Source organism: Pelobates fuscus, chromosome 7, assembly GCF_036172605.1.
Source record: "Pelobates fuscus isolate aPelFus1 chromosome 7, aPelFus1.pri, whole genome shotgun sequence".
NCBI lineage: Eukaryota > Metazoa > Chordata > Amphibia > Anura > Pelobatidae > Pelobates > Pelobates fuscus.
Genome location: NC_086323.1, coordinates 678,412 through 698,386, shown reverse-complemented (window position 1 = coordinate 698,386; position 19,975 = coordinate 678,412). Strand labels below are relative to the sequence as shown.

Below are 19,975 nucleotides of genomic sequence, written 5' to 3'. Positions count from 1 at the left end.
TTCATGGATCCAGTGGAGGAAAAGTCCTTGTTAAGACTAGCGCTCCGCTACAGACGGCATCTGTGTCCAGCAGCACTCCACACTTCCTAATTCTTAAAATTCTGAAACCGTATGCCGCCAGAGGGGGAGTGGAAATCACTGCTGGTGGCAACTTAGGGGTTAAACAGTTTGAAAATGGTTTTACACCATGAGGTTTTACACCATGAGGTGTCTCAAGGAGCATTTAGATGAAGTTGTTTTGGTGCCTGGGGTGTCCCTTTAAGTATATTATCACAAGGTGCATTAAACATGCCTAAATTATGTATGGATATTTTATTTATATAGACAATACCTTCAAACCTGGTGCCCCAGTATCACCAGATATTCCAGGCAAGCCTTTCTCTCCTCGAGGTCCTGGTAAACCAGCCAATCCAGCGAGGCCAGGCTCGCCCTTCTCACCCTAGGAGAAAAAATACACATATAACAGTTAGAATTTACAAAGGCAGATTTAGGCCTCGACTTCATATTTTCGATAAGATTTTCAAAAGATTCGAACGTAGAAGAACTTCCCAAATGATTTGTCCACCGAAGTCACCATTAAAGTCTATGAGAGCTTTTGTTGATAAAACATATTAAATAAAGGCCAAATGAGTGATTATTATATAACAAGATTGTTGATATACAATGATGATCTACAATGTGCTGTGCCACCATCTACCTACAGGGAAGCCAGGACGGCCAGGAAGTCCAGGTTTTCCGGGGAGTCCGGTCACAGAGTCTGACCCTGGATGCCCATTTGCACCTCTCATTCCAACGAAACCCGGAGGCCCCTAAAATATATAGTGACATAAATTTTATTAATAAGTCGTATGTAAGATCAAAGCAATCTAAATAAAAACAGGTTTCATTCAGATAATCTATATCTACAAACTGCTTGCAGATTGAAAACCTATTATCAATTAAATAATGTCAAATCTATGAAAAATGTAAACAGCAATTATAAATGAACATTGCCATCCACGTTACTGTTAATTTCTCAGAGCTGAGAGATACCACTTAATTGTGGCAGAAACTGGCTCCAGCGCTTTCTAAAACCACTGAATTAGTCGACAGAGTTAAATATTAAACATTTTAGACTTAAACCACTTACAGGAATTCCGGGTTTCCCTGTAGCACCCCTGATTCCCTTCTTTCCCTTGGGACCCTGAAATAGAAAATATCTGTAAGTGGCAGGAAGTTTAGTGGTTGCGTGTTTCCTATTAGGATGAAACATTATTAGCATAGTTTGGATTCCAAGCCGGTTTGAAGGGCCGGAGACGCAGATGGTATGAACACATTAGAATGTTCTGATAACATATACACTCCCTGGCTCTCATGCTCCGTTTATTGGGTAATCTCAATTGGCCTGGGAAACATATTAAGATTAAGAGCTGTGATACAGACATTTATCCACAGTTCATAAATCCAAATGACGTTGATTTCCAGCATCTTGTCAGAATGTGACAGACAGCACAACATATTGCTTGTAACACAACGCTGGCTATCAGAACGTAGATACAACGCTGGCTATCAGAACATAGATACAACGCTGGCTATCAGAACGTAGATACAACGCTGGCTATCAGAACGTAGATACAGCGCTGGCTATCAGAACGTAGATACAACGCTGGCTATCAGAACGTAGATACAACGCTGGCTATCAGAACGTAGATACAACGCTGGCTATCAGAACGTAGATACAACGCTGGCTATCAGAACGTAGATACAGCGCTGGCTATCAGAACGTAGATACAACGCTGGCTATCAGAACGCAGATACAACGCTGGCTATCAGAACGCAGATACAACGCTGGCTATCAGAACGTAGATACAACGCTGGCTATCAGAACGTAGATACAACGCTGGCTATCAGAACGCAGATACAACGCTGGCTATCAGAACGCAGATACAACGCTGGCTATCAGAACGCAGATACAACGCTGGCTATCAGAACGTAGATACAACGCTGGCTATCAGAACGTAGATACAACGCTGGCTATCAGAACGTAGATACAACGCTGGCTATCAGAACGTAGATACAACGCTGGCTATCAGAACGTAGATACAACGCTGGCTATCAGAACGTAGATACAACGCTGGCTATCAGAACGTAGATACAACGCTGGCTATCAGAACGTAGATACAACGCTGGCTATCAGAACGTAGATACAACGCTGGCTATCAGAACGTAGATACAACGCTGGCTATCAGAACGTAGATACAACGCTGGCTATCAGAACGTAGATACAGCGCTGGCTATCAGAACGTAGATACAACGCTGGCTATCAGAACGTAGATACAACGCTGGCTATCAGAACGTAGATACAACGCTGGCTATCAGAACGTAGATACAACGCTGGCTATCAGAACGTAGATACAACGCTGGCTATCAGAACGTAGATACAACGCTGGCTATCAGAACGCAGATACAACGCTGGCTATCAGAACGCAGATACAACGCTGGCTATCAGAACGCAGATACAACGCTGGCTATCAGAACGTAGATACAACGCTGGCTATCAGAACGTAGATTAAAAACATTTGAAGCTTTCTGTATTCATTAGTTCATAAAGATACTGCACAGACTTTCATACATTCGTACTATCAAGCCTTTTATACACGCATGTACTGTGCAGGCTTTCATATGTACATCTACTGGAAACGTTTTCAGACATGAATATGCTTATGTGCTGCAAAGGCTTAAAAACATGCATGTACTCTATATACGTACTGTGACGGCTTACACACACACACATGTAATTTAGCCCTGTCAATCTCAACTACCCTTGGTGGTTTCTATCTCCCATCTGGTATCACCCAGGCAGGTCCAATCCATATTCTGTGCAGATGTTTCGGTACACAATCCCAGCAACTTGGTTGTGTCTCTCTGTGTATGCTGTTCCTGCTAACATCTTGCTTCCGGCTACTAGGTGCTGGACTGACTCAGAGGCCTCTTTGCACAGTCTGCACCTTGGGTCTTGCCTGGTGTGGTAGACTCCAGCTTCTATTGATCTGGTGCTGAGTGACTGCTCCTGTGCTGCGAGGATTAGTGCCTCAGTGCTGTCTTTCAGTCCTGTCTTTTCCAACCACTGGTAGGATTTTGTCATGTGAGCCACATCCACTATGCGCCGGTGGTACACCCATGGAGAGGTTTGTCTTGCCAAGTAACCTCCTCTTTTTCTGCATCCTAGATCTGTGGAAGTCTCAGGCATTCCCTTAGCAGTTCATCTTTAGGAGCCATCTCGTGATGTACTTGTGGATGCTCTGTGTTTCATCCAGGACTGTGGCCTTGACACTCATCAGACCTCGACCTCCTTCCTTCCGGCAGGTGTATAGTCTCTGGGTGCTGGAATTTGGGTTAAATCCTCCATTCATAGTGAGTAGTTTCCTGGTCTTGACATCCATGGTGACTAGTTCTTCTCTTGGCCAGGTTATTATTCCAGCTGGGTACCTGATGACCATATGTGTTGATGGCTTGGATCTTGTTCTTGCCACTGGGCTGGGACTTCAGGACCTGTCTGACTCTTTGGATGTTCTTGGATGTTGCTATCCTCCTTGTCTCTTCCTCATAGTTGCCATGCATTTGTGGTACCCCCAGGTACTTGTAGCTGTTCTCTACATCTTCTATTTGGCCTTCTGGAACGTCAACTCCTTCTGTCCTGATCATCTTTCCTCTTTTTTGCTATCATTCACCCGCACTTCTCTAGTATGAACGACATTTCCGATGTCCTTGCGGTATGTCCTAGTTAGGTGGATCAGTAAGTTAATGTCTCGCTCATTCTTGGCATACAGCTTGAGAAGGTGGCTGATGTATCTGTATCCACTCTTCTTGATGATCTGGCTAAAGAGGTTGAGGCCTATACAGAACAGCATTGGGGATAGCGCATCACCTTGGTATATGCCACATTTAATGTTCACTTGAGTTATTGTCCTTGAATTGGCTTCTAGAGTTGTTTTCCACTTGGCCATCGAGTTCTTGATGAAGGCTCTTATTGTCTTGCTGACCGTGTAGAGAGCCAAGCATTCCAGTATCCATGTGTGTGGCATTGTTTCATAGGCTTTCTTGTAGTCAATCCAGACCATACACAGATTGGTCTGTCTGGTCTTAGAATCCCTTGTGACTGCTTGGTCTACCAGTGGTTGGGATTGTAATCCTCTGGTGTTGTTTCCAATCCCCTCCTGAGTATTGCTCAAATATTGACTCATATGCCCTTAGCTCTTGGAGGCTATGATGCCTGACATGTTGTGGGGATGGTGCTGTTCCCTTGTCAAGGTCCTTCATGACCAGTATTGTTCTGCCTTGTGCTAGTCAGTCAGGGTGGGAGCTGCTAGGCGTTCATGCAGCGCTGTTAACTACTTTATCCAGTAGTTGTGGATCATGTCAGGTACTGGGGCTGACCAGCTCTTTATGTGTGCTGCTCTCTGTCTAGTAGCCACTAGGCCTCGGTGTTATGAGATGCTTCTTGCTAAGCTGTTTCCAGCGCCTCCGGTATGGGCATATCCTTGTACTTCCGCAGCAGCCATCTAGTTAAGTTGATCAAGCTTACTAACTTCCTTCTGTGCTCCACGTAGTCTCCATAGTGGGCATTGCTTCTCTTTGAGCCTGATCTTGTAGTCAAGTAGCTGACCACTAATGCTGTGGCATATATGAGCCTGTTCGTTTCTGTGGACAATGCTTCATTAACTGCAGCTAGTATGCTGTCTGGTGGTTGCTTTCCAGTGATCTTCAGTAGTTTTTTTCTAGGATCATTACACACACACACACACACACACACTCTATATATGTACTGTGCAACACTCATGCATGTACTCTATATACAGTCAGGTACATAAATATTGGGACATCGATAATATTTTTGGCTCTATACACCAACACAATGTGTTTGAAATGAAACAAAGATGTGCTTTAACTGCAGACTTTCAGCTTTAATTTGAGGGTATTTACATCCAAATCAGATGAACGGTGTAGGAATTACAACAGTTTGTATATGTGCCTCCCACTTTTCAAGGGACCAAAAGTAATGGGACAATTGGTTGCTCAGCTGTTCCATGGCCAGGTGTGTGTTATTCCCTCATTATCCCATTTACAAGGAGCAGATAAAAATTGTAAAATCCACGGAATGGTGTCTCCTGTAGCCGTCCTTCTGGCTGTAGGAACGATCCCGCCGCTTGCCACCAATTGTAACGGCACCCCCAGGCATAAAAAGGGGTTAAAAGCCGTTTAGTAGATCTTCCCTTCCAGAGACACAGGCACAGCTACTGTAGACACCAATCCACCGAACTGGAGAAGCATATGAATGCCGTAAACAGGCAAACCGGAACCATATGAATGCTGTAAACAGCCGAATAGGAAAAACCATATGAATAGGTTTACACTCCTAGCAGTCAAACTGGAACAGCATACAATAAATCCCCCCAAGAACAAGACAAGGCTCCGTTTTGAGGGTCAAGCAGGAATAGACAGAGTTGTGGGTTTATTGTTCTTATATACCCATTAGTACCACCCACAGGGTTTTGGAAAACAACCAATAAACACGTACAATACACTCAGACACTCCCACACAAAATCCTCCCCTCTGCCTGTGATAAAATTACCTTACACAATGGGTAATGTAATTATCACAGGCAGAGAAATACAGTTTTTCCACATTATTCATAACTTTAAAAGTATGCATCGCATTCACATAAATGAATCAGCATACTCCAAATACAAACATACGTCAAAATCATACAAATTGGTCCAGTGGTTCAAAAGATAGATTGTAGTCCGTTGTGACCAAATGAAGCATGGCTTTTCTGCCCAAAACCATTTCCACAGAGTCTTCTATCCTGGAGATAATTGGGAAGTAATCCAATTATCTCCAAGGGCAGAGGCAAAACTCCATTGAACACATGGCAGCAAAAGACAATACAATACATAAAAATATATAACTGTGCAGCCATTGCATAAAACAGGTACATTCAGGGCCGGCCTTAGGCCATTAGGCGCCCTGTGTGAAAAGTCTTCAGGGCACCCCCCCCACCCCCAACAAGTTGCCTTATATATACAGTCACACACACAGGCAAAGGCAGACAGTAAAAAAAACTGTTACAAGCAGACAGTCAGACACGTTCAGTTACAGGCAGACAGTCAGACACACAGTTACAGGCAGACAGTCACACACACAGTTACAGGCAGACAGTCACACATGCTCAGTTACCGGCAGACAGTCACAGAGCCAAACACACAGTCAAAGGCAGACAGTCACACACAGTTACAGGCACATAATCACAAACAGTTACAGGCAAACAGTCACACACACAGTCATAAACAAACAGTCACACATACTCCTTTACAAGCAGACAGTCATACACACTCGGTTACAGGTATGCTGAGGTACACTCAAGCTAATAGGCACTCATACAGGCACACACAATGGCACAACTACAGCAACACACAATTGGAGTGAAACACAGTCAGACAGTCACACACAGGCAGGCAGACAGTCACACACACACACAGGCAGGCAGACAGTCACACACACACACACACAGGCAAACAGTCACACACAGGCAGTCAGGCAGACACACACAGGCAGGCAGTCACACACACAGACAAACACACAGGCAGTCACACACACACACACACACACACACAGGCAAACAGTCACACACAGGCAGTCACACACAAGCAGGCAGTCAGACAGTCACACACACAGACAGTCTCACACACACACACACACAGGCAGACAGTCTCACACACACACACACAGGCAGGCAGTCACACAGGCAGGCAAACATTCACACACAGACAGACAGTCACACACACACAGGCAGACACACACACACACACACACACACACACACACACACACAGACTTACCTCTTTCCAGTATGGCTGGAAGGGAGAGTGGAAGCAGTAAGTTGTTGGGGAAGCAGGGACTCCTTCCTGCTTCCCTCTTCCTGTGCAGCAGTTACCAGGGACTTCGGGTAGGTATAAGCCCTGCCTCTGCCTTGCGATAAGCCCCGCTTCCGTCACGCGATAAGCTCCGCCTCACAGTAAGCCCCGCCGCCTCGATTTTTTTTTTTGCTCCCCTGTCAGCCAGCCATGTGTGAGCTGTGTCGGCCACAGGGCGCCCCCTGGTCCATGGCGCCCTGTGCAGCCGCACAGCTCGCACACTCCTAAGGCCGGCCCTGGGTACATTCAACATATCCCCAGATAGCTCAGATCTGATCACACATTATTACTGAATGGTGCTCAGATCACACACATACAGTTCAATTGCCATGGAGCCAAAGTCTTTCCCATAGTCTTTCATTATACGAATGGGCTCCATGGCATAGCTACCTGGGGTATCACCGCTCAAACAGGGCAAGCACCGAATGACCCGGCTTTCGTGTCTTTGCAGGGGAAAATCAAGTGTTTTCACATGGGGTCATAGTCTAAAGGCAGCAGGTGGGCAACCAGACTAGTCCAATGCAATGTGGCGAGATTGGTCTCATCACAGATGGGAAGAGAAGAGTATGGAGAAGGAAAGGAACTGCTCATGATCCAAAGCATACCACCTCATCAGTGAAGCATAATGGTGGTAGTGTCATGGCGTGGGCATGTATGGCTGCCAATGGAACTGGTTCTCTTGTATTTATTGATGATGTGACTGCTGACAAAAGCAGCAGGATGAATTCTGAAGTGTTTCGGGCAATATTACCTGCTCATATTCAGCCAAATGCTTCAGAACTCATTGGACGGCGCTTCACAGTGCAGATGGACAATGACCCGAAGCATACTGCAAAAGCAACCAAAGAGTTTTTTAAGGGAAAGAAGTGGAAAGTTATGCAATGGCCAAGTCAATCACCTGACCTGAATCCGATTGAGCATGCATTTCACTTGATGAAGACAAAACTGAAGGGAAAATACCCCAAGAACAAGCAGGAACTGAAGACAGTTGCAGTAGAGGCCTGGCAGAGCATCACCAGGGATGAAACCCAGCGTCTGGTGATGTCTATGCGTTCCAGACTTCAGGCTGTAATTGACTGCAAAGGATTTGCAACCATGTATTAAAAAGTGACAGTTTGATTTATGACTGTTAATCTGTCCCATTACTTTTGGTCCCTTAAAAAGTGGTTGGCACATATACAAACTGTTGTAATTCCTACACTCTTCACCTGGTTTGGATGTAAATACCCTCACATTAAAGCTGAAAGTCTGAAGTTAAAGCACATCTTGTTTGTTTCATTTCAAACCCATTGTGTTGGTGTATAGAGCCACAAATATTAGAATTGTGTCAATGTCCCAATATTTATGGACCTGACTGTATGTACTGTGAAGTCTTACACACATACATGTACTCTATATATGTACTGTTAGGTGTCCCAGACACCTCAGCTTTGTTGTTGATACCCCACCATGAAGAAAGTGTTGATGGATGTTGGGGGAAATATTATGATTATATATATCTGATTAATATGTGCTTGATTAAGTCTGTCAGAAATTATCTTCAAAGGGAGATTCTGTTTAGATAGTTGGAAAGATACAGCACCTGAAAGGCACCACTACATCCTTGGGAATGTTTAGCACATTAACATTTCAACTGGTCCTCAAAGGAGTCTCTATCTAGGAAAACACACCTTAGGTTAGAGGCAAGGGGATGGCTGGGAGAGTTAACACTTAACTAAAATAACCGGATAGACAACACTTTGGGCCTTGGGAAAGTAAATCACATTTCCATATAAAGTGAGCTGAGGAATTGGCTATTTACAACATGGGAACCAATTCCTTTAAAAATAGAAGATACTGACATCACATTAGACTAGGTTGGTCAGACACACACGCTGTTATGAATGTATTGTAACTCTGTAATACTATAACTCTGTAACATTGTTCTTCTGTAATATTTAAGTAAAGTTTTCTCTCTGGTAAGAACTATGGTGTTGGCTGTTTATTTGTAAAATCGTGTAGGTTACCTTAGTAGTGCTAGTCATATACAGGCATACCCCACTTTTAAGTACACAATGGGACCAGAGCATGTATGTAAAACGAAAATGTACGTAAAGTGAAGAATGTCTGTACTCGCAAGTGTACTTAAAGTGAGTGTATGTAAAGCGGGGTATGCTTCTTGGAAGAGGTGACACAGGGATATTACATTCACTATTAATACACAACACATAGTGGATTTCTCTCAACAGGATACCAACTGGAAGTAGTGGTGGTAAGAGAAGAATTATACAACAATGGATACAGAGTCATAGGTCATATATAAACAATAGATAGATACTTACCTCCACGCCCTTCTCTCCCTTCTGTGCTTGGTTCCCAGAAGGTCCAGGGTCTCCCTTTGATCATAATAAGAAGATTAATGCATGCAATAATACAGACAGTGTTCCTGGTTAGGAACTTTAAAGTTGTAGGGAAGTAGTTTCTTTCCTTGCCTCAGATCTAATAAAAAGTTTCACTTGATGCATGAACATAGTTATTTTAGATGTTTTGTTGTTACTTATTAGTGGCTGCTATATGATATAAGATTTGCTAAATAAATATCATCATATATCATATATTGTGCATATAGCATAATATATAAGGCTAATTTAACCCTAGAACCCAAATCTAAGTTAAGGTAGAGTACAGTGTAATTGTACCCTTTTATACCCCTTGACCCCGGCCTTTCTTTACCTCTGGGCCTGTTAATGTTTACTCTCTGTCTGCTGGTAGACTGTCTCACCAATCTTTGCACCGGTATAGACTACTTCTAACAAGAGAAAAGCCAGGGTCAAGGAGTAAAGAAAGGTGCAATAACGAGAGACAAGCCAAAGTCAAGGGGTATAGAAAGGTATAATAAAGACAAGTCGAGGAGTATAGAGAGGTACAATAATGAGAGAAAAGCAAAGGTCAAGGAGAGAGGTACAATACAGAGAGACAAGTCAAGGTCCAGGAGGAAAGAAAGGTATAATAAGAGACAAGTCAAATTCAAGGAGTATAGAGAGGTACAATAACGAGAGACAAGCAGAGGTCAAGGAGAGAGGTACAATACCGAGAGACAAGTCAAGGTCCAGGAGGAAAGAAAGGTATAATAAGAGACAAGTCAAATTCAAGGAGTATAGAGAGGTACAATAACGAGAGACAAGCAGAGGTCAAGGAGAGAGGTACAATACCGAGAGACAAGTCAAGGTCCAGGAGGAAAGAAAGGTATAATAAGAGACAAGTCAAATTCAAGGAGTATAGAGAGGTACAATAACGAGAGACAAGCAGAGGTCAAAGAGTATAGAGAGGTACAATACCGAGAGATAAGCAGAGGTCAAGGAGTATAGAGAGGTACAATAATGAGAGAAAAGCAAAGGTCAAGGAGAGAGGTACAATAACGAGAGACAAGCAGAGGTCATCTATCTATATATATTTATAAGTAATACTACCTATATAACTATAGAAATAATACTATCTAGATTAATATACACTGCTCAAACAAATAAAGGGAACAAAAAAATAACACATCCTAGATCTGAATGAATTAAATATTCTTCTGAAATACTTTGTTCTTTACATAGTTGAATGTGCTGACAACAAAATCACACAAAAATTAAAAAATGGAAATCTAATTTTTCAACCCCTGGAGGTCTGGATTTGGAGTCACACTCAAAATTAAAGTGGAAAAACATACTACGGGCTGATCCAACTTTGATGTAATGTCCTTAAAACAAGTCAAGTCAGTAGTGTGTGTGGCCTCCACATGCCTGTATGACCTCCCTACAACACCTGTGCATGCTCCTGATGAGGTGGCGGATGGTCTCTTGAGGGATCTCCTCCCAGACCTGGACTAAAGCATCTGCCAACTCCTGGACAGTCTTTGGTGCAACATGACGTTGGTGGATGGAGCGAGACATGATGTCCCAGATATGCTCAAATTGGATTCAGGTCTGGGGAACGGGCGGGCCAGTCCATAGCATCAATACCTTTGTCTTGCAGGAACTGCTGACACACTCCAGCCACACGAGGTCTAGCCTTGTCTTGCATTAGGACCAGGGCCAACCGCACCAGCATATGGTCTCACAAGGGGTCTGAGGATCTCATCTCGGTACATAATGGTAGTCAGGCTACCTATGGCGAGCATACGGAGAGCTGTGTGGCCCCCCCAAAGAAATGCCACCCCACACCATTACTGACCCAGGCATTACCCAGGCATTTGGCATTACTGCCAAACCAGTCCTGCTGGAGGATGTTGCAGGCAGCAGAACGTTCTCCACGGCATCTCCAGACTCTGTCACGTCTGTCACATGTGCTCAGTGTGAACCTGCTTTAATCTGTGAAGAGCATAGGATGCCAGTGGTGAATTTGCCAATCTTGGTGTTCTCTGGCAAATGCCAAACATCCTGCACGGTGTTGGGCTGTAAGCACAACCCCCACCTGTGGACGTCGGGCCCTCATACCACCCTCATGTAGTCTGTTTCTGACTGTTTGAGCAGACACATGCACATTTGTGGCCTGCTGGAGGTCATTTTGCAGGGCTCTGGCAGTGCTCCTCCTGTTCCTCCTTGCACAAAGGCAGTGGTAGCGGTCCTGCTGCTGGGTTGTCGCCCCCCTACTGCCTCCTCCACGTCTCCTGATGCACTGGCCTGTCTCCTGGTAGCGCCTCCATGCTCTGGACACTACGCTGACAGACACGGCAAACCTTCTTGCCACAGCTCGCATTAATGTGCCATCCTGGATGAGCTGCACTACCTGAGCCACTTGTGTGGGTTGTAGACTCTGTCTCATGCTACCACTAGAGTGAAAGCACCGCCAGCATTCAAAAGTGACCAAAACATCAGCCAGGAAGCATAGGAACTGAGAAGTGGTCTGTGGTCACCACCTGCAGAACCACTCCCTTATTGGGGGTATCTTGCTAATTGCCTATAATTTCCACCTGTTGTCTATCCCATTTGCACAACAGCATGTGAAATTGATTGTCACTCAGTGTTGCTTCCTAAGTGGACAGTTTGATTTCACAGAAGTGTGATTGGCTTGGAGTTACATTGTGTTGTTTAAGTGTTCCCTTTATTTTTTTGAGCAGTGTATAAATAATACTATTCAATCATATTAAAATGTAACGTTTTCCTTTCAACAATACAACCCATACTATATAATACTGCTCCTATAAATAAAACCATATTAATAATACTATCCGTATAAGTAATACTATGACTTTGGCTATAATCTACTTTACCATACAAACAATACTGGATACAGAATGCTCTGTGTCTCATGTTATATAAAATCCGACGATTTATAGAGGTATATAGTGTTCTCGACGTCCAAAACTTACAGGCGATCCCTGCTGACCGATTGGTCCTCTAGGTCCGGTAACACCTGGGTGACCCTAAAAAATAGTAACATTTGGCATTAAATCTTCATTCGCAGTATTATCCAGTATTTTCTATCACATGGCATGCCGTGTTATAGTTTAATTAATATAATGAGAGTATATTTGATTGTAATTATATTATTAGCATCTTTGTTATTTGTTTTGTAATTAACAATGAGTCTACTTTTCTCATTTTATGGCATTGCACATAAAAGCAGCATTGTCATGACTACATACAGCAACATCCAATTCTCCCTCCATCTACTACTCCTTAAAGTGGACCTGTTACTTCTCTGGAAATCACGCTGTTTAGTGAAACATTCATCACCTGGAAATCCCCTAGAACTTGTGTTATTCTTTTTAATGTTAGGTTGTATTTTTGTGGCAAACCTAGCCACTTCTAGAACACTGGACGTTATATGTCAAAAGGTTGTCTGTATTTTTCTGCTGTGTTGTGTATGTAACTTGGATGTATATTATGTGCCATTGGAATTCGTATGCTAACAGCCGTAAGCCACTAGCATTCATGTACTTCGTTTCATGAACAGCGACTATCCGGGCTGTTCGTGAAACGAATACGGGCCCTCCTGATAGACCACACATTAAGGGACGTGTGGCGCTTGTTAACCGATTGCAACAGTGTTGCAATCGGTAATTAAAGGCTCTCCTAGGTGGCCGTCGTTCGACTACCGACCACGCGGCGGTCGGCCATCTTGGATCCTTTGTCTCAACAGCGGTGTTTGGTCGTCGAGTGCCTGGAACTGAAAAACGGCTACTCGATGACACGAACACCGCTGGACTTCCAGAGCGGTCGGGAGTTCCGCCCGCATCACATTATGTTTCCCATCGGTGTTCGGTAGTTTTAAGCCGAACTCGATGGTTAAGTCTTTTTCGTGCGCCGTTCGGTAGTTTTAGCTGGGAGCTGAGCGGTATTCTCACGAAATATAACCCCAGACCTCAGCTATCTGCCGACCGTCCATTCGTGCAAATAAGGTGAATAAAAAGAGAGTTATGTATTTTAAAGTAAAATGCCGGTTCTGCTGCACAGAGGGATAATCCACTTAACGGTGTATCCCAGTGGGAGTATCCCTCTCGGGCAGCAGTGTCTGATGGGATAAATGTCCAGAATGTTAAGTCCCCCATGTAGTCCCCTACTGTATTACCCCTGCTAAGTCTGTCTGGAAACCCCTTGCATGGGGAATGGTATAAATATGGAAGCCTGTGAATAAAGACCTCAGTTGACTCCCAGAACTGTGTTTCGTCCGGTTACTGGGGGATTTGGGATATTGCCTTACTTTTCAGCGTGGACTGTGGATTTACTCTTAATACCAGCAGAGATCGTGGATTTTAATATTGCACTCCATTACAATTTTGTTTTACAATGTATATTAAAGATTTAGCAAGTTATATGACAATACAGTTTAATCCAGCAATAAACAGGACACACAACGTAAACAAGAGAGATAGTGTGTTTTGAGGATACAAGTATCCTGGTGAAGATGGCGTGATTTGGAACATGTGGAGTTCCTTGGTGGAAATGGTGTGCCCTGGAGGAGGTGGAGTGCGCTGGAGGAGGTGGAGTGCTCTGGCAGAGATAGTTTGTTTTGGAGGATGCACATATCCTGGTGGAGATGGTGTAATTTGGAAGATGTGGAGTGCCTTGGTGGAGAAGGTATGCACTGGAGGAGTTGGAGTGAGTTGGAGGAGGTGGTATGCACTGGATGAGGTGAAGTGGTTTGGAGGAGGTAGAGTGCTCTGGTGGAGTGCCCTGGATGAGCTAGAGTGCTCTGGTGAAGATGGTATGCTTTGGTGGAGGTGGAGTGGTTTGGAGGAGGTGGAGTGCCCTGGATAAGCTGGAGTGCTCTGGTGAAGATGGTATGCTTTTGTGGAGGTGGAGTGGCTTGGAGGAGGCAGAGTGCTCTGGTGGAGATGGTGAGCATGAAATGTGTATTATTTCTTCATTCAGCTTCAGCAATGTTCTATTTGGATAAAAGTGAATTTACATTAAAATAGCTAACCGCTAACAAACACAATGGGTAAAATTTCATTCAAACCAGTACATCAGGAGACGTGTCTTTTCTCCTTTTGTAAAAACATCACAAATACCTAAAGTGGCCAATATTTCACAGTAAGTGTACATCACTTACAAGGAACAAATAAAGTATCCTAGGCAAGATTATTTGGAGTGTTGGGAGAGGCTTAGAGTAACAGTGTTTATATAGTAAAAAAGTTTAATATTCAGAATAACATGCTCATACAATGTTCTTTAACCCCTTAAGGACACATGACGTGTGTGACACGTCATGATTCCCTTTTATTCCAGAAGTTTGGTCCTTAAGGGGTTAAAGAAGTAGGTAAGAATTACACCATGCATTGCTACATTAGAAGAAGCAAACACTCCTATTTCCAGAGAGGGGATTCTTTTACTATGCCATGGTTGTGGAAGTAATTACCGTGTAACCTTGATCGCCAGCTTCTCCCTTGTCTCCATGTTCACCACGAGGACCCTAGATGTGTCAGCAAGACACGACAAACTTAATTCCAATAATATGAGCAAGACACTCCACAACATCAAACTCTTAACCATTGTTCTCTTTAAAAACATTGTGAGGAATCCAGGATTCAAATAGAGCAATAAATAAATCCATGCCAGCCTTTTCCAACAAAAGATATGAAGAGATTTTAAATGTTTGTCAACTGTTCCAATGGCAGTCAGCCTTCACACTGGATCTATACTCTTTTTCCAGTTCACTAACATCTATGAAGAGGTAATGTACATTTATATTCTGTTGAATTCTCCATTGTTTCCATATGATAGCTTGAATTTCAAACCACTTCAAGCCGTCATTTCACCAGTTCCCTACATATCTCAGAATAGATGCATATCTGACCCACAGACAACTCATGGACCACCTATACTTTGCTCCTCCCAGGAAACCCATGGACCACCAATACTATGCTCCTCCGAAGAAACCCCTGGACAACCTGTAAGATGCTCCTCCCATGAAACCCGTGGACCAGCTTTGGAGAAGCAGAGTACAGTTGGTCCCGGAGTCTCCTGGAAGAGTACACGTGGTGCAGGAGTCCTGGGAGGAGCATTATACAGGTTGTGCAGAGGTTTCCTGAAAGGAGCATAGTACCTATGTTCTTCTCAGGAGACCTCTGCACAACCTATATTATCCTACTCCTAGGAAACCCCTGCACCACCTGTACTATGCTCCTCCCAGGATATACTTGGGCCACTTATACTCTGCTCCTCCAGGAAACCCATAGACCACCTGCACTCTGCTTCTCCCAGGAAACCCACAGACCACCTGTATACTGCTCCTCCCAGGAAACCCATGGACCACCTGTACTCTGCTCCTCCCAGGAAACCCATTGACCACCTGCACTCTGCTTCTCCCAGGAAACCCATAGACCACCTGTATACTGCTCCTCCCAGGAAACCCATGGACCACCTGTACTCTGCTCCTCCCAGGAAACCCATGGACCACCTGCACTCTGCTTCTCCCAGGAAACCCATAGACCACCTGTATACTGCTCCTCCCAGGAAACCCATGGACCACCTGTACTCTGCTCCTCCCAGGAAACCCATGGACCACCTGCACTCTGCTTCTCCCAGGAAACCCATAGACCACCTGTATACTGCTCCTCCCAGGAAACCCATGGACCACCTGTATACTGCTCCTCCCAGGAAACCCATGGACCACCTGCACTCTGCTTCTCCCAGGAAACCCATAGACCACCTGTATACTGCTCCTCCCAGGAAACCCATGGACCACCTGTACTCTGCTCCTCCCAGGAAACCCATGCACCAACTGTACTCTGCTCCACCAGGAAACCCCTTGACCACCTGTGCTCTGCTCCACCCAGGAAACCACTGGACCACATGTACTCAATCAAGTAAACCCAAACAAAATATAAGTTTTACATGTATATAAGCCCCTTGAAAAGCTCTTTCCATTTGGAGATGCAGTCATTGTATTGCAGAAACTTGCACTCTCTCACACATTACATCATGGGGCATACACTGAACCTGACGCTTCCACAAGATGACAGTTTCTAACACCCTGTTTGTGGAGTCTTGATAAGCTTTAGCAATCTGTCATGAAATGTCATATGACACAAGTAATTTAATAAGGGTCATGACACTGCTGTGAAATGAAAAACAAACATGGATTTAGTTTGAATCAGAAATTATCACAATCTGTTAGAAAAAAAAATCACTTCAAATGATTAATGTACATAGAAACATAGAATGTGACGGCAGATAAAAACCATTCGGCCCATCTAGTCTGCCCAATTTTCTAAATACTTTCATTAGTCCCTGGAATTATCTTATAGCTAGGATAGAATTATGCTTCTCTGATGCATGCTTAAAGGACCACTCTAGGCACCCACACCACTTCAGCTTAATGAAGTAGTCTGGGTGCCAGGTCCCTCTAGGATTAACCCTTTTTTTTTTTATAAACATAGCAGTTTCAGAGAAACTGCTATGTTTATAATAGGGTTAATCCAGCCTCAAAATCCTCTAGTGGCTGTCTCACTGACAGCCGCTAGAGGCGCTTGCGTGATTCTCACTGTGAAAATCAGTGAGAACACGCATGCGTCCATAGGAAAGCATTGAAAATGCTTTCCTATGAGACCGGCTGAATGCGCGCGCAGCTCTTGCAGCGCATGCAGCCGAAAGGGAGGATCAGAGGCTGAGAGGAGGAGGAGAGCTCCCCGCCCGGCGCTGGAATAAAGGTAAGTTTTAACCCTTTACTCTCCGCAGAGCCTGGCGGGAGGGGGTCCCTGAGGGTGGGGGCACCCTCAGGGCACTTTAGTGCCAGGAAAACAAGTATGTTTTTCTGGCACTATAGTGGTCCTTTAACCCCTTAAGGACACATGACATGTGTGACATGTCATGATTCCCTTTTATTCCAGAAGTTTGGTCCTTAAGGGGTTTAAGGACCACTATAGTCACCCAGATCACTTCAGCTCAATGTAGTGGTCTGGGTGCCAGGTCCCTCAGGTTTTAACCCTTCAGATGTAAACATAGCAGTTTCAGAGACATTGCAGGGTTAATCCAGCCTCTAGTGACTGTCTTCCTGACAGCCGCTAGAGGCGCATCTGCGATGCTGAATGCGAAAATTGCATCCAGCGTGCAGAACGTCCATAGGAAAGCATTGAGACATGCTTGCCTATGGGTGTTTTTAAAGCGTGCGTGGCTCTGGCTGCGCATGCACATTCCGAGAGGTCACCAGCGCTGAGGGAGCCCGGCGCTGGATTAAAGTAAGTAGCCAAAGAGGTTGTAACCCCTTTAGCCAAGCAGGGGGTGGGGGGTGGGGGGCGCTGAGGGTGGGGGGGGGGGGGGGGGCTAAGGGTTATTTAGTGCCAGGGAACCGAGTTTGTTTTTCTACACTATAGTGATCCTTTAAACTCCTTCACCGTGTTAACCTCTACCACTTCAGGTGGAAGGCTATTCCATGCATCCACTACCCTCTCAGTAAAGTAATACTTCCTGATATTATTTGTTCTTATAATTTAAAGGGACACTATAGTCATCTGAACAACTTTAGCTTAATGAAGCAGTTTTGGTGTATAGAACATGCCCCAGCAGCCTCACTGCTCAATCCTCTGCCATTTAGGAGTTAAATCCCTTTGTTTATGAACCCTAGTCACACCTCCCTGCATGTGACTTGCACAGCCTTCCATAAACACTTCCTGTAAAGAGAGCCCTATTTAGGCTTTCTTTATTGCAAGTTCTGTTTAATTAAGAATTTCTTATCCCCTGCTATGTTAATAGCTTGCTAGACCCTGCAAGAGCCTCCTGTATGTGATTAAAGTTCAATTTAGAGATTGAGATGCAATTATTTAAGGTAAATTACATCTGTTTGAAAGTGAAACCAGTTTTTTTTTTCATGCAGGCTCTGTCAATCATAGCCAGGGGAGGTGTGGCTAGGGCTGCATAAACAGAAACAAAGTGATTTAACTCCTAAATGACAGTGAATTGAGCAGTGAAATTGCAGGGGAATGATCTATACACTAAAACTGCTTTATTTAGCTAAAGTCATTTAGGTGACTATAGTGTTCCTTTAAGATTATGTCATCTTGTTGTGGTATTTTTTATTCTTTTAAATATAGTCTTTTGTAGTAGACTATTCCCTTGTGTTCCGTTGTTCCCTTGTTTGTCTCCCAAATGACTGGTGTGTGGTCCCCTTGTTATGCCCCAGCGAACACCGACCTCCCCTGGCTGTTAACCGCAAATTAACCACTTGACACCTTCACTTGAGTGCTTTCCCTGGGTGGCGGCCCGAATGCAGGCAGCGGTACCTGGTCGAATGCCTGGAACTATTTTTGGGCTTGCATCTCCGCGAACCCGGGCAAAGATGGTACCGCTGCCCGTCCCACTTCCCAACCAACTAGACGAATGGCGTTCGGGAGATAGGATCTACTGAACAGGGGGAGAATTTGCTCTATAGCTTACAGTAGTGATGGTGCGCAACAACAAAAATCGTATTCACTATGGACCTCTTATAGAGAGTGAAAGTACCCCTGTGTACATGAAATATATACAGAGTGGAAATATTATAAGTAATTGAAACACAAACAGTGGTTGTGGTAAAACAAAGCACAATCTGTAGGTATACAGGCAAACATGGAAATCACTCTGACACCTATTAATGAGACAAAAACAGAAAGAGAGCTCCTAGTGCAGCACCACTTATAGATATATAAAATAAAGCAAACAGAGGTGCCCTTAAGATATTACACTCACAAGATTAGACTCAGGGAGGATCAGCCCCTAGAGTGCGTGGGATCCGTGGAAAAGAAGCTCGCAATCCGGATCTCAGGTAAGTATACTTTATTAATAGCAATTTAAAAACTGCAAAACGTTGTAGTTGTGTTTCAATTACTAATAATATTTCCACTCTGTATACACCTCATTTCATGTACACAGGGGTACTTTCACTCTCTATAAGAGGTCCATAGTGAATACGATTTTTGTTTTTGAGCACCATCACTACTGAAAGTTATGTTATGTTCAAATCGTTTTACCAGGATTTGTTTTTGTTGGTTGCTGCATGTACTAAGATCCTTCTCCCATTTGCGCCATCCTATTTATAATCATTTTTTTCATTCGCTCCATAGCAGCCGGGGGGAGTGTTTGTCGATATTTCAAAACTTTATTCAAACAGAACTTTCGTTCTACCGAACCGATCTGAGCTCTTTTTGGATATGTTGTGTGCTCAGATCAGGGCTATTTGGGAATTTTTGTGGGGTTCCTGTATTTTGCGTGTGTATTTTTGGGGTATGTTAAAAATGTATGTAAGTTTCTATATTTGAGAGATAATTGGGTTATCCTAATTTGAGCTCAATCATCTCTCAAACACAACGGCTCTTGGGAAGAAACCCCTGTGTTCTTCATGTGAAAACCCCATGCTAGGGGCCAGTGTAAAAAAAGCTGTGTGTGGGAGAATAAAGTTCAGTTGTACTCCCAGGACTGTGTGTCGTCCAGTTACTGGGGAGGAGGTGGGCTATTTACATAGCGATTTCTTGTTCCTCATTTCTACTCTTGGTGATGCAGCGGAGGAAAGTCCTGGACAGGACTAGGGCTCCGCTACAGTCTCCTCCTTTACTGTGTTGATTCCCTTTATGTATTTA

At 44.1% G+C, this 19,975-nt stretch overlaps 1 protein-coding gene across 4 annotated transcripts in view; it reads right to left on the bottom strand.

Moving 5' to 3' along the window:
• COL24A1 (collagen type XXIV alpha 1 chain) overlaps positions 1 to 19,975 on the bottom strand; it is an 808,926-nt gene that overhangs the window by 172,906 nt on the left and 616,045 nt on the right. For all 4 annotated transcript variants that reach the window (XM_063427613.1, XM_063427615.1, XM_063427616.1 and 1 more), the window contains 6 exons: positions 14,782 to 14,835; positions 12,290 to 12,343; positions 9,276 to 9,329; positions 1,130 to 1,183; positions 702 to 809; positions 332 to 439 (listed from right to left, as the gene is read on the bottom strand). In XM_063427613.1, coding sequence (XP_063283683.1) covers positions 332 to 439; positions 702 to 809; positions 1,130 to 1,183; positions 9,276 to 9,329; positions 12,290 to 12,343; positions 14,782 to 14,835 — 432 coding nt within the window. The remainder of the gene's footprint in view (positions 1 to 331; positions 440 to 701; positions 810 to 1,129; positions 1,184 to 9,275; positions 9,330 to 12,289; positions 12,344 to 14,781; positions 14,836 to 19,975) is intronic.